We start from the raw sequence: 12,199 nt of genomic DNA, 5'->3' as shown, positions 1-12,199 counted from the left end.
GACTTTTTGATTTCTTTTCCTTATACGTGTGCCTAGTCGGCTTTGTTATGATCATCAACACTGAGCCTCGGTCATCATTCCATTGAATCTCTGTGCGTTGCGTGTAGGCCTCGCGGTTATCGTCCTGAGTAGGCATTTCCGAGGCCTTTGGGACACCGGCGAGTTTTCAGTACGGACTACGGAGTAAGCCATGTAGTATACTTTTCTTGACTTACTTCTAAAGCAATCTTAGATCATTTTGAGATCACTCAAACCAGATATATTTCTGTTTATCCTATTTTTTCTAGGCCGCTTATTAAACATAAAGCGACGCTAAGTTGGGCCTAAATGATCTAACTTGATTTCCATCGAAATTCTATACAATAGCAATGAAATAGGAACAACAGCCTCAGCTGCCAAGAGTGACGAAGGTCACTCTTAAGATCGATTCATTCCACTTCAATATCGAAATATCGATGACAGTAAGAGGTTCGACGAACCATGGAACGAGTTGCTCTCGGGTTCCACCATGGGGAATGCGGCCCGTATCAGCTTCGTGTTCCTATCAGCGTGACATCACCACGCTCCACGGTTCCTCGGAACCAGAAGAGCGAGACAGGAACCACATCCACTGTGGCCATCGTTCTAGAAGGGACCGTTTCATTCATGAGGCAATCATTCAGTCAGCGTGACAGAAATGGCTGGCCAGTTCCATATAACAAAACCGCGCCCCTTGTTGCGCGGCCGAGGAGCTACAACGCAAGAGGGTCCCAGGGCCTTGATGCGTTGCTGACTTTCGATCTCAGCTTGGTGTGATTTACTGTCTGTACACAATGCGGCCAATTGAGCGTTTTGGGGCCGCAACTTGCGTTCTTCTGACGATGTTATGGATCATCAGCGAGGTGAGAACAATCCAGATTCGGTGGCAGGACTATCTATCCAGTCGTGGGCCGAGTCAAGCGCGTGCTAAAGGGACTGTCACACGATGGCATGCCTCCTCCACTGGTCATAGACGTCCTTCAATATCTGATCTTGCGCCGTCGCGCGGAGACGGAATTGGCTCGTTGCAAATTAAAATCGACGAGGTGGCGAGCGCGGATATCATGGAAATGGATCGGATCATTGTGGTTGGAAAAATGAAACACGAGCAGACGGGCTGGATTGCAAATGAACTGCCTGAGTGAGCACTTAGATCTCTTTCACCTCCTTACGACGAACAGATCATCAATCTAACATCGGCAACATCCAGATGGCGCCGGGCAATCTACACAGTCGACGACCCCACAGCACCGCTGCGAGTAACCAAGAACAAAGGCAAAGAAGCCAATGTATACTTACGCTACATCATCGACCACTACCACAACCTCCCATCCACAATCGTATTCCTCCACAGCCACCGCGACGGCTGGCCCGAAGCATGGCACACGGAGTTTGAAGAACACAGCAACGTGAACACCATCCAGCTGCTACAGACAGAATTCGTCCAACAGAACGGCTACGCCAACTTACGCTGTAACCTCAGTCCTGGCTGTCCGGATGAAATCCGCCCATTTCGCGAGCCCAGGGACGAGTCGCGGTTATCGGAGATTGCGTTCGCCGATGCGTGGCAGGGACTCTTCAATAGCACCGATGTTCCGGAGATCGTCGCGTCGCCGTGCTGTGCGCAGTTCGCGGTGTCGAGAGACCAGGTGTTGAAGCGTCCGCTTGGCAGCTATGTGCGCTATCATCGGTGGCTCATGGATACGAATCTACCGGATGATATCAGTGGGAGGGTGATGGAGTATATGTGGCATATCATCTTTGGGCAGGATCCAGTTTAGTAAGTTTGTTCCTTTTCTCTTATCAATTCTGGCTGATTTCCGTATAGTTGTCCGGATATGGATCAATGTTTTCATGATGTATATGGGATTTGACGTAGTTGACGAGTTGTGCGAACAGTTTGGAATAATTTATCGATTCTATAATGTGGATCATGCCAAAGATTGAAGGCTCCTGAGATAATACTGTGCTTGTACGTATTTTGGAACTGGATTATGAGGTCACTCTATGTCCTTCTGTAGGATTGGCACTCACAGGTAGACCTAAACTATACCGGAGGCGAAAGAGGGTTGTGATATTCCCAAATTATGTATGTACATATCCTGCATAAATTGCTAGATTACGTCAGCTCCCGTAGTTATGCGAGGAACAGCGTGACCCGGATTTCCTTGGGAAGGTGGAGTCACTTTCTACTTCTCCGTCTTCTGTATACAGCAGTCACTAGTCATTAGTCACTAGTCACTAGTCACTGCCTTGGATGACAATCATATCTTCTACCGAAGATGGAACCGCGCTTCGGCGGCCTGCTTTTGACACCCCGACCACTCATACTGCCTCCCCCTTCGTGTTCGATCCAGAATATGATATCTGCTTTCACCATCCCGGCTATCCAAGTCCGTACGATATTCTCCTTATAATCCCGGGACTTGACCATCCAGATGGGGGCATATACCATCGTGTAGCACTGTGAGCGTGTGGGATACTCGCAAACAACGAGTTCGACGGATGGTTGACTGAAGACCGTGAGGGGCTTCAGAGAGTAACGACACCGCGGGACGGTATCCTAAGACAAAGAGACTACTACTTCCATGTGCCAGGCGAAGGTTCACGTGAGGAGATTATCTAGACGGATCAAGCCATTACTATTAGCTGACCATTCCTAGACCCATATCCCATTGTACCGAGCTTTGAGGACTGGTGTTTTCCCCACAACAAACTTCCAGCTGGCTGGAAGGTTGATATACCTCGCGCATCCGCCCATCCAACTCCTAGACAGAGCACTTTAGCAGAGGTGGTTCTTTCCCGCGATGTTTGTTGCCGCCTGACAAACCACGTGGAAGGGACAGAGTGTGCCCACGTTATCCCTAAGAACCAGGGCATCTGGTTCCAAAGAAATATGATGAGCCGATATTGCAGGCTTTCACGCTCCGGCTGTGATCCGGTAGACAATCCTCGCAATGTTCTTCTTTTGCGCTCAGATATACACTCGTCGTTTGATGTCAAGCGATTCGCATTTATACCTAAACCCGCGCGTGCGCCCGTCAACAACTCAGAACTCCCCCCAGACCTGTCCACGAACTATGTGGTCCACTTGTTCAACTCTCCAGAGCCTTATGAGCTTGCCGCTCTTTACCATAACGTGAGCCTCCAGCCCATATCTGGTATTGCTCCTGAATATCTCTTTGCGCGTTTCGCGTGGACCCTCTTCCAATATATCCCCACGTTCCTTCAAGCAGGGGTACCCCGTCGGCTTGCAGTTGCCCTTGAAGAATCACTCGAGGCTGGAAGCAACATAACATCGACTGCGAAGACTTGGAGTGCGGAGCAGTGCTGCTTAATGCCTCTTCGTGCGAAGTCTCGAAGCTCTAGCCCGAGGAAACGCAAACCTGACGACCAGTACGGTGAGGATGACGACGCAATACTAGGAGCAAGGATTAAGCGGCATCGTAATGAAGCATCCATACCATCACTTGGATCCTCACTTGAATCAGATATCACGACTGATGGGCCGTGGAACTCAGTATCACCGGCGGATTGGAGTCTGGGTACTGATATATTTGATGAGGAAGACTCGCGGGGTCGACCTTATGATCAAGCTAGGAATCCAAATGCACTACTTGGTTGCCACTCGGTAACAAATTTCGGTGGTCCTCAGAGCCCATAGCCACGTGGCTATACTCTTGGAAACAGTTATATAGCTCTCTCTGTATATAGAACTCTTAGCTTAGCACGTTCCCCATGTTCCAAGGGAGGGTCTAGGGAGGCAGGCTACGCCTGCCCTTCCGCTGGACGTTAATGAGTACTACTACTACTACTACCACCTTATAATATAAGTAACCAAGTTCAGGGGTCCATTAAATCTAAAGACAATTGGTCCAAAACCAGAAGAGCTCTGTAGTCAATGTAGATTGTTCATATTGTTCAAATATCCTTCTTAGAGGCAAATGATAGTATAAGAAATCGGTTAGAGACGCTCCGCTCCTTCGGGCCAGCGACATGACGTGACCCCAGCAAAAAGTTTCCCCGACCAGCTTCACTCTTCAACTCCTCCGTCTTTCCACCTCCTCCTCTCCGACACGACCACAATTGAATCAGACAACTCTCCTCCTTTGAATAATGAATATACATTAAGGCACCGGCGACTGCTATTTTCAAATTCCACTACAGATCTCCACCATCCTCCACAACGACACCTACGAAAATCCAATTCGACCTTCCTCACGCGTCGGCCCCAACGAAATCATTCCAACCTCCAAACCAATCCCATAATCCCCCAAATCCTCCAAAATGTCATCGCATTACACCACCGAACCCCCAGCGACCGCCTCAGCGACCCTAAACACAACCTTCGGTCCCCTCCACATCGCCCTCTTCGCGAACCAAACCCCACTAACATGCAGAAACTTCCTCCAACACTGCAAAGACAACTACTACGCGGGGACAATCTTCCACCGCATCGAACCCGACTTCATCATCCAGGGCGGCGACCCCACAGGCACAGGGTCAGGCGGGACATCGATCTACGAAGACCGCGAATTCGAATACGACCCGGACGCGCGCGATCCGAACGAGAAGGTTGTGCTGCGCGATGAGCTACACAGTCGGTTGCGGTTCAATCGGCGCGGACTGGTGGGGATGGCGAAGAGCGAGGATGGGACGTACGGGAGCCAGTTCTTCATCACGTTGGCGAATACGGAGCGCGAGTTGAACGGCCAGTGTACGATGTTCGGGCGCATCGAGGGCGACAGCATCTATAATGTGGTGAAGATTGCGGAGGCCGAGAGAGTCGAGGGCACGGATCGGCCGGTGTATCCGGTTAAAGTGACGTCTTGCGAGGTTGGGGAGTTGGGTCCGTTGGAGGGGAAGATCAAGACGCGGCAGATCACGGCGACGGCGACGGCGACGGCGACGAAGACGGATGAGAAGCCCGCGCCGAAGAAGAAGAAGAAGGCCCCGAAGGGTGGGAAGACGTTGCTGAGCTTTGGTGATGACGAGGGAGACGTGGATATGCCGGTGCGACCTGCAAAGCCCAAATATAACGCTGCTCTGGTCACGGACACGAACCCCCCGACGACCACCGATGAGCCCTTGAAAGCAGCGTCTACGAAACCAACAACGCAGACGCGCAAACGACCGCGATCCCCATCCCCCGAGAAAGAGCGCAAAGAGCGAGTCAAGACGCCCGAGCCAGCCTCTCAACTCCCTCTACCGGACCCGGAATCCCCGCCCTCGCGAACCAGATCCGAATCCCCCTCCGACGCGGAGAAAGAGAAGCCGTCCAAACTATCCCGCACCAATGCCGCCATCGAGGACCTCAAAGCCTCTATGCGCCGCAACGTCCACACAGGGCCATCAGACAGTGGACGCAAGAAATCCGCCCTGGAGGCCATGATCCCGGAGACGGCGATCCGCGGCCGCAAACGCGGTGCCGGCAACAATGCTCGCAGCAACGCCAACGGCCTGACAGGATTCAGCAGTTCCGCAGAAGCCGAGACGCTGAAAATCTTCAACGCATTCAAAGCTAAGCTGGAAAACGCAGACTCCACCGCTCCTCAACCCTCATCCTCGCACGCCAAACACTCCTTCGCCCCCGACACCAACACCACCGAAAACGCAGACGACGAAGAAGCCCAACTCTGCGACCTGCATTTCATCGCAAACTGCCAATCCTGCCAATCATGGGACACCGAAGCTGCCGTCGGCGGTGAAGACGCTGGTCCCACCGGCGGCGCAAGCGCAGACGACGACAAAGGATGGTTAACGCACGAACTCCGCTTCGGAAAAGACATGCTCGGCAAAGACCTGAACTGGAAGCGCGAGCACCCGGACGACGCAGACTCCCTGATGGTGATTGACCCGCGAGAGCGCGAGAAGGAGTTCTCCACGGGAGGTCGGAAGAAGGGGCTTCAGCGGGATCGGGAACGGGAGAGGAAGCGCGAGCAGGCGGGGAATTTGGAGTGGGATCAGGGGAGGGGGAAGTGATTGAGCCAAACTTCTTGTTGGCTTGTTGGTAGTATAGAAGGGGATAGGGAAGATGGGTGGAATGGAAGTTGTGGGTATATACATACGAGCGTACTTGCTTAGTAGCTTTCGTTCGAATATGCACAGCGTTTTAGGAGCCCGGACCATGATACAGCATGTATGTTTTACATATGCAAGTAGGATACAAAATCAATCATCCTAAAATAAGACTATCTATCCCAAAATAAAAAAAAATAGGCACAGGGGAAGAGGACATCGGGTAACAAACCATCAGGTCAATTGACTCGACAGTACGAAGTCGCGATATAATCTGCGCAAACAAGAAATAGCATACATACGGCGATGAAATAACTATCAGAAGATCTTCGCAGGCCACGACCAAGCATATCGATGCTCTCTCTTCTTCCATTACACACTACACGGTCTGGGCCAAGCAAGACTTAGAACTCGGACCAGGACAAAAAGACAACTGAGGGAGAGGGAGAGGGAGAGGGAGAGGAAGAGGGAAAAGGCTAGGGCAGATTAAAAGGCAGAGATTAAATGACGACAAATCCCTAGCAAGGACGAGTTCAGCCCGAAGCAAGAATCAAGTGAACATCAAAGAAAAAGATTTTTATTCCTTTAAACTCCCAGACTAAACAAAACTCAGATCAGAGGAACGCTTCAAGCCTAAACCTATAAAATGAAAATATAGTTTCAACAAACAACAACCCCCAACCAACCTCGTCAATGAATAGTGAGTGGTAAGATATCATGGAAGAGAAGAAGATAGCGAAGTAGTAGAAGAAGTAGAAGAAGAAGAATGTGAGGAAGAAGAGAAAGGAGGTCAAGAAAGATCAAGCCTTCCGACGCCGCTTCGCGCTTCCAGGATTGCCCTTTCCGTCGCCGTTCCACTGCCCATCGTCGATGGTGTTGGCGGGACTGGTAGCTTCGCTGTCCGTCAAGGTCTCGACGATGCGGCCGGAGTCGTTGCCGACGCCGAGATGCGAGTCGGGAGCAACGCCGCCGCCGTAGGTGCTGTCGAACCCGTTGTAGTAAGCGGGTGTTTGCTGCTGTGGCGGCTGCGCTTGGCCCTCGAAGAGGTCTCCATCTCCGGGGATATGATCAAAGTCAAACAAGTCACTACCGTCTTTGATGACGCTGTCGTCGGCGGCCGTTGTAGTGGGAGGGTCTACGGGGGCGGGCATTGAGGTGGACGCGTTGCCAAAGTCGAGGCTGTTCTTGTTGTGTTCCAGTTCTGCCACGTCGGTGAAGTAGTCATTGCTGAATATCGTGTCCAGGTCCAATGGCGGAGGGGCGACGCTGCCGTCTGGCCCAATCCCGGGGATAGCCCCCGTCGGACTGAGCGGCTGGAGCAGGTTTGTGAGGTTCTGAACGGACCGATCCTGCTCCGCCTGCATCTTGACGAGGTTGTCAATCTCCGCGCGAGTGCTGGCAAGACGATTCGAGTAGTTATGGGGCATAGGAGGCGGGGTGGGTGTCATTAAAGCGTTATTATGGGGCACTGGCACGTTGGCGTTGCCGGTGTTGGATTCGTTGGCCATGAGCCGGAGCATGTCGGCGCGCTGGTTGGGAGTAAGGGGGACGTTGCCGCCGGAGTTTTCAAGCGAGGACAGCACGTTGGGAAAGTCGGAGAAATTCGTCGGGACCCCGTTGCGTGCGTTGGTATTTTGGATAACGGACATGATGTCCCGCTGGGGATATTGCTGGTTCTGCGCCGCCGGCGCCGGGGGCAGGTGCGGTTGCGCCTCCTCCTGGCGAGGACTGTTGTCGAAGACCTCCTCGACATGGCCACGCTGCGCGCTCGGTTGCCGCATATGACCTCGCGGCTGGGGGCGATCGTAGCTAGCCACGGACGGCGAAAGAGTGGACGCGCGGCTTTGCGATTCCGACGCCGGAGGAGCTTTCAGGAGTAAAGGCTGTTTCTTCATCGATCGTTGCCCGCCGGGGCTTCCCATGTTGGACGTGCCCAACGTGCTGAGCGCGTAGTTGTCGCCCATGTCGACCACATTACCTTGGTCTTGCGAGGAGATGGCTCCGGCAAAAGAGTTGGCGATGTTCTGCGGTCCCTCCCCTCCTTGAAGACTGCGGTTGTAGACTGTCGCCAAGAAGGTGAGAATGGCATTGATGGAGTTCTCGTGGCGCGTATGCTGTTCTTGGAAGTTGGCTGCCTGCGCGTAGAGCTGCTCGTGCTCTCTCCGTAGTTTACTTATCGTGTTGGAGATCACCTGCTGTTGCTGGCGAATGGCCTGCAACTCTCGATACACCCCGGCGAATTGGTCCTTTGGCATCGGTTCCCCCCCGGTGATTAAGGACAGCTGCCGGTTTCGCGCGCGGTCGTCTCGCGGTAGCCCGGCGCCGTCCTCGTAATCCTCATTGTCATTGTCATCAGGCTCCTCCGTCTTGACCCGTACCGTTTGCTTTCCAGACTTCGGCCCCTGGCCCGTGGCATTTTTTGGCTTTTGAATCAGCCACAGCAGATCGGGATGCCCGCGTTTAAAGTACGGATTCGCGTATTCGCTAGGACTCTTATTTTTGCGCTCACTGGCGCGCATCGAGTTGTCCGAAAGCCCGACCTTTTTATGGAATCCGTACATGTTCAGTTGGCGAACGAAGGAGGCGTAGTTGTTATGCTTGAAGAGTTCAGGGATCAAAGTCTTGGCAAACTCGTCTTCGTCCATCACGATGAAGGAATTCCCGTCGTCAGACCATCGAATCAAGTCGGTATTCTTGGACTCGTCGAGGAAACTGTTTCGTCGTCAGCTATGGTGTCCGCAGTCATGCATCTACCGTGGTCAACATACCTGCTCAATTTCTGCACGAATGGAGGAATCTGCTTTCGCTTCGCCTGCGCATCTCTCTTCGCGACCAACGCCCGCTGATAAAGCTCGTCGAGGCTCTCTCCCCATCCGCCAGACTCTCCCGTGTTGTTACCCGACTCCGGAACCGAGGTCGGTGATTGTTCATAACCGCGATTTCGGCTCACTAGCTGTTGGTTCTGGTTCGGAGGCTGAGGCTGGGGCTGTCTTCGAGCGAGTTGATTAGATGCAGTCGCTGTCGAGGCGGGGGCGTCTTGGTTTGAGGAATAGGCGGCGGCGTTGTAGGGGTTCGTGTCGGGATAGGAGGGGTTCACGACGTTCGAGGCAGGATTCTGACCCCATTGCAGAAACTGATCGTTCGAGAGCTGCGAGCCGGAGTTGGAAGGGTAATTGATCGGGCCCAATTGCGGGTGCACGGCGGGCGAGGTGCCGGGGGCCGGTCTTTTGCGATTTATGCCTTGAGGACTCATGGTCGGCGAAATGAGTTCCGGACGGGTCGAGAGAGGATAGCTGGGTCGAGAGAAGTCTCAGCGTTCGAGCGAGCCCTAGTCCGACCGACGCGGAGCCTCTTGTCGGCAGCGATCACAAACGCCAGGCCAAGAGCGGGCGTATGGCGGGGAACCGGGCGACGGTGACACAGGCGATCAGAAAGTGGGAACGAGAGGGCAGCGAGACAATTCTCGAGGCCAGGACCACTGAGACAGACTCGAACCAAGGGGTTTGATGATCGCGGGTTGGTGGCCGAAGGGTTGCGCCGTCGGTGCTAGATTTTCCAACCTTTCGCTGATAAAAGAGACGCGACCAGGCGGCGCTCGGGCGCTATGGGCGAATGATAACGAGCGAAAAACGCGACGATCGATTGCGAAACCCGCGATGGGAACGGAGACTTTCGAGGGAAGCGAAAGCCGTCGATGCAGAGGACAATTGCAGCTCAGCGATGTCGAAGCTTGGGAAGACGAGTGCCAGCAGAGAGTAGTGAGCAGTGAGCACCTGGCTAACAAGCCGCTAGCGGGGACCAGGACAGGATTAAAAATGGAGAGGGTCCCTTTTTTTTGTAGTATTTCCGGTCAGGGGAAAAGAAGGGAAGGGGTCAACGTTTGACAGGAAGAAGTGTGGCTGATGGAAAGGGGGAGATCAGAGAGACTGGTTGAGTGAGGATGCCGCAATCCAGAAAAAAAAAAGAATAGCAACGAAGAAGCCGTGAGAAAGAAAAGAGAGAGAGAGACGCGATGCTTGGCAAAAGAACGATGAGGTCAATGGCCATTCTGTATGCTGATTGGCTGTAAAGGCTGACTCATCCAGATATCAGAATCACGTGCTGAGTGTAGAGGAGTATAGAGTAGAACAGACTCTAAAGGAATTACAGGATAGTAGATAGAGAGAAGAGAGTGTAGCAGATCACAGTCATCCCTCTTTCACAGACTATACACAGCTACCTAGTTGGTCCTGTCCATCGTCCAGTCTTGTGGACAAGATACATACACACACAGTTACTCCATCTCTACATGGTCCCCAGTGAGCCCTTGAAAGTCCTCTACCATCCGCTGCCACATCTCGGGGTGTTCCTCCGCAAACGCCTCGACCGTCCGCAGAGCAGCCAGATCCGCCTCCATGTGAGCTCTCTTCGTCGTCCCGTTGAGCACCGTCGTCTTCCCCAGACTCAGCACCAGACTATACAGAGCGGCGGCTGGTCCGATGCCCGTGCGGCTGGCCAGCAGCTGGACGACCTCAGAACGCAATAACTCCGGATTTGCAGACAGGGTCCAGAAGCTCTGATAGATGATCTGGTTTGCCCGGCAGAACGACCGCAGCGGCACGTCGAACTGCGTGCCCCCGTAGAAGCGATTCTGCACCACCGCCGGCTGCACCGAGACCAGTGAGGAGAGCTCCTTCAGGACAGGCAGCGTGCAATTGGAGATGCCTAGATTCCGGATGCGATGGGGCACGTAGGTCTCAAAAGCCGACCACGCCTCTAGGGTCTGCTCCATCGTCGACAAAGGCGAGTGAAGAATGAGCATGTCGATATACGCCTCATCGGCGCTCTCTGCCTCCTCGGACGGACGAAGATGTCGGAAAGAAGACCGGACGGAGGCATGGACTTGCTGCGTCACCGAGTCATTCGGATCATACGGCATGTTGTCCGGGCTCTGTCCATGAACTGACGTAAATTTGGTTTGGATCTGCCCATACTGTTAGCGACTGATATGTCTGCGGACTACGGTTCTAAAATTAGGTCTCCTCCGCACTTACATGGAGGTCTTCTCGTCGGACGGTGCCGTCGCGGTTCGCCCTGCGGATGCCTTCTCCGACCAAGTCCTCACGATAATGCTTCGGTTGGGCAGCGGTATCCACCGCGCGGAATCCAGACTGCAAGGCCTGATACACCAATTCCGTCGTGTGATCTTTTTTCCACGCGGTGCCGTAAATGAAGGTCGGCAGCACCACGGGCGGTGCACCCTGGACGGGACGAAGCACGTACTTTTCCCAGGACATCTTACTCGCGACGCTTCGAGCCATGATGTCGGTCTTCTGACATGAAATGCTGTAGACTGACAGAACGACTTAATTGTTCCGCGATGCACGATGCACGATATTTTTAGGCGCGGTTGGCGGAGATGGAGGGGTTCTGCAGGGCCCAATCAGTGCATCCATCAAGGCAGTTGACTTCATGATGACCTAAGAACCTACCAGAGACCAAGTTCGCTTAGCCATCGCGTTTTGATAACGCTTTCCTTCGATGGACCGGAGATTCGAGATCTGCATCCGACAACTCGATCGAGTAAGTCATAGTCCTCCGACTCCTGCAGTCAGGCCGCAATGGGAAAAGAGACCAGGGTCCCTTGCCTGATTCGAAAATATCACGTCGTGAAGAACCCCGAAGTCTGCATGGGATAATCCCGGACGGGGATAGCAGCGCAGGCAGCATATTTATCTCCAGCTTGACTGGTCGCAGTGACGGCGTTGTTGACAGAACTTGCGCGAGGAATCCTATATATAGCGGGAGGCTGTGCAAGACTCGGCATTTGGGGTCTTGGAGGAACAATTGCTATTGCCTGTTTCCTTTGACTGCACAGCAGGGAATGGAGGATCAATTGACTAAGAAGCGAGATGCTCTGTGAATGTGTTTATTTCTTTTTCTTCTTACCTTTCTTTTTTGTTGACCCTCGATAGTCCCCCTCCCGGAATGGCGTTTACTATCAGCGGCGATCCTCGGAAAAAACGTCAGTCGCGCAAGGGAGGACTACGCCTATCGAAAGATCCTCAGTCGACGTCTCAACGCGAAGCCAGTTCGACACCGCATGCCAGGAACCAGATCAATAGCACAAGAGAACATCATGAAACAAACCCTTCCCGACAATAGTGTACCAGCCACGAGCAAA

General features: G+C 53.2%; 5 protein-coding genes across 5 annotated transcripts; 3 read left to right on the top strand and 2 right to left on the bottom strand.

The window, feature by feature from the left end:
- Nucleotides 1–812: 812 nt before the first annotated feature.
- On the top strand, nucleotides 813–1,799 carry LDX57_008470 (DUF3431 domain-containing protein; the record flags this gene model as incomplete). Its single annotated transcript, XM_046090193.1, has 2 exons — nucleotides 813–1,159; nucleotides 1,229–1,799. The coding sequence occupies 2 exons, from the start codon at nucleotides 813–815 to the stop codon at nucleotides 1,797–1,799; spliced, it is 918 nt and encodes a 305-aa protein (XP_045946166.1).
- Nucleotides 1,800–2,914: 1,115 nt separating this feature from the next.
- Nucleotides 2,915–3,682, top strand: LDX57_008469 (HNH endonuclease signature motif containing protein; the record flags this gene model as incomplete). The annotated part of the gene is made up of 1 exon (XM_046090192.1): nucleotides 2,915–3,682. The coding sequence occupies one exon, from the start codon at nucleotides 2,915–2,917 to the stop codon at nucleotides 3,680–3,682; it is 768 nt and encodes a 255-aa protein (XP_045946165.1).
- A 623-nt stretch (nucleotides 3,683–4,305) lies between these two features.
- Nucleotides 4,306–6,000, top strand: cwc27 (putative peptidyl-prolyl cis-trans isomerase; the record flags this gene model as incomplete). Its single annotated transcript, XM_046090191.1, has 1 exon — nucleotides 4,306–6,000. The coding sequence occupies one exon, from the start codon at nucleotides 4,306–4,308 to the stop codon at nucleotides 5,998–6,000; it is 1,695 nt and encodes a 564-aa protein (XP_045946164.1).
- An 836-nt stretch (nucleotides 6,001–6,836) lies between these two features.
- CTA8 (Heat shock transcription factor) lies at nucleotides 6,837–9,289 on the bottom strand (the record flags this gene model as incomplete). Its single annotated transcript, XM_046090190.1, has 2 exons — nucleotides 6,837–8,748; nucleotides 8,805–9,289. 2 exons carry the CDS (start codon nucleotides 9,287–9,289, stop codon nucleotides 6,837–6,839), a joined length of 2,397 nt encoding a protein of 798 aa, XP_045946163.1.
- A 1,020-nt stretch (nucleotides 9,290–10,309) lies between these two features.
- On the bottom strand, nucleotides 10,310–11,336 carry LDX57_008466 (putative aldo-keto reductase (AKR); the record flags this gene model as incomplete). Its single annotated transcript, XM_046090189.1, has 2 exons — nucleotides 10,310–10,999; nucleotides 11,070–11,336. 2 exons carry the CDS (start codon nucleotides 11,334–11,336, stop codon nucleotides 10,310–10,312), a joined length of 957 nt encoding a protein of 318 aa, XP_045946162.1.
- Between the last annotated feature and the right edge of the window lie 863 nt (nucleotides 11,337–12,199).

Source organism: Aspergillus melleus (assembly GCF_016097325.1).
Source record: "Aspergillus melleus strain CBS 546.65 chromosome Unknown contig4, whole genome shotgun sequence".
NCBI lineage: Eukaryota > Fungi > Ascomycota > Eurotiomycetes > Eurotiales > Aspergillaceae > Aspergillus > Aspergillus melleus.
Note: the sequence above shows the minus strand (reverse complement) of the source record. Positions and strands in the feature narration are given on the sequence as shown.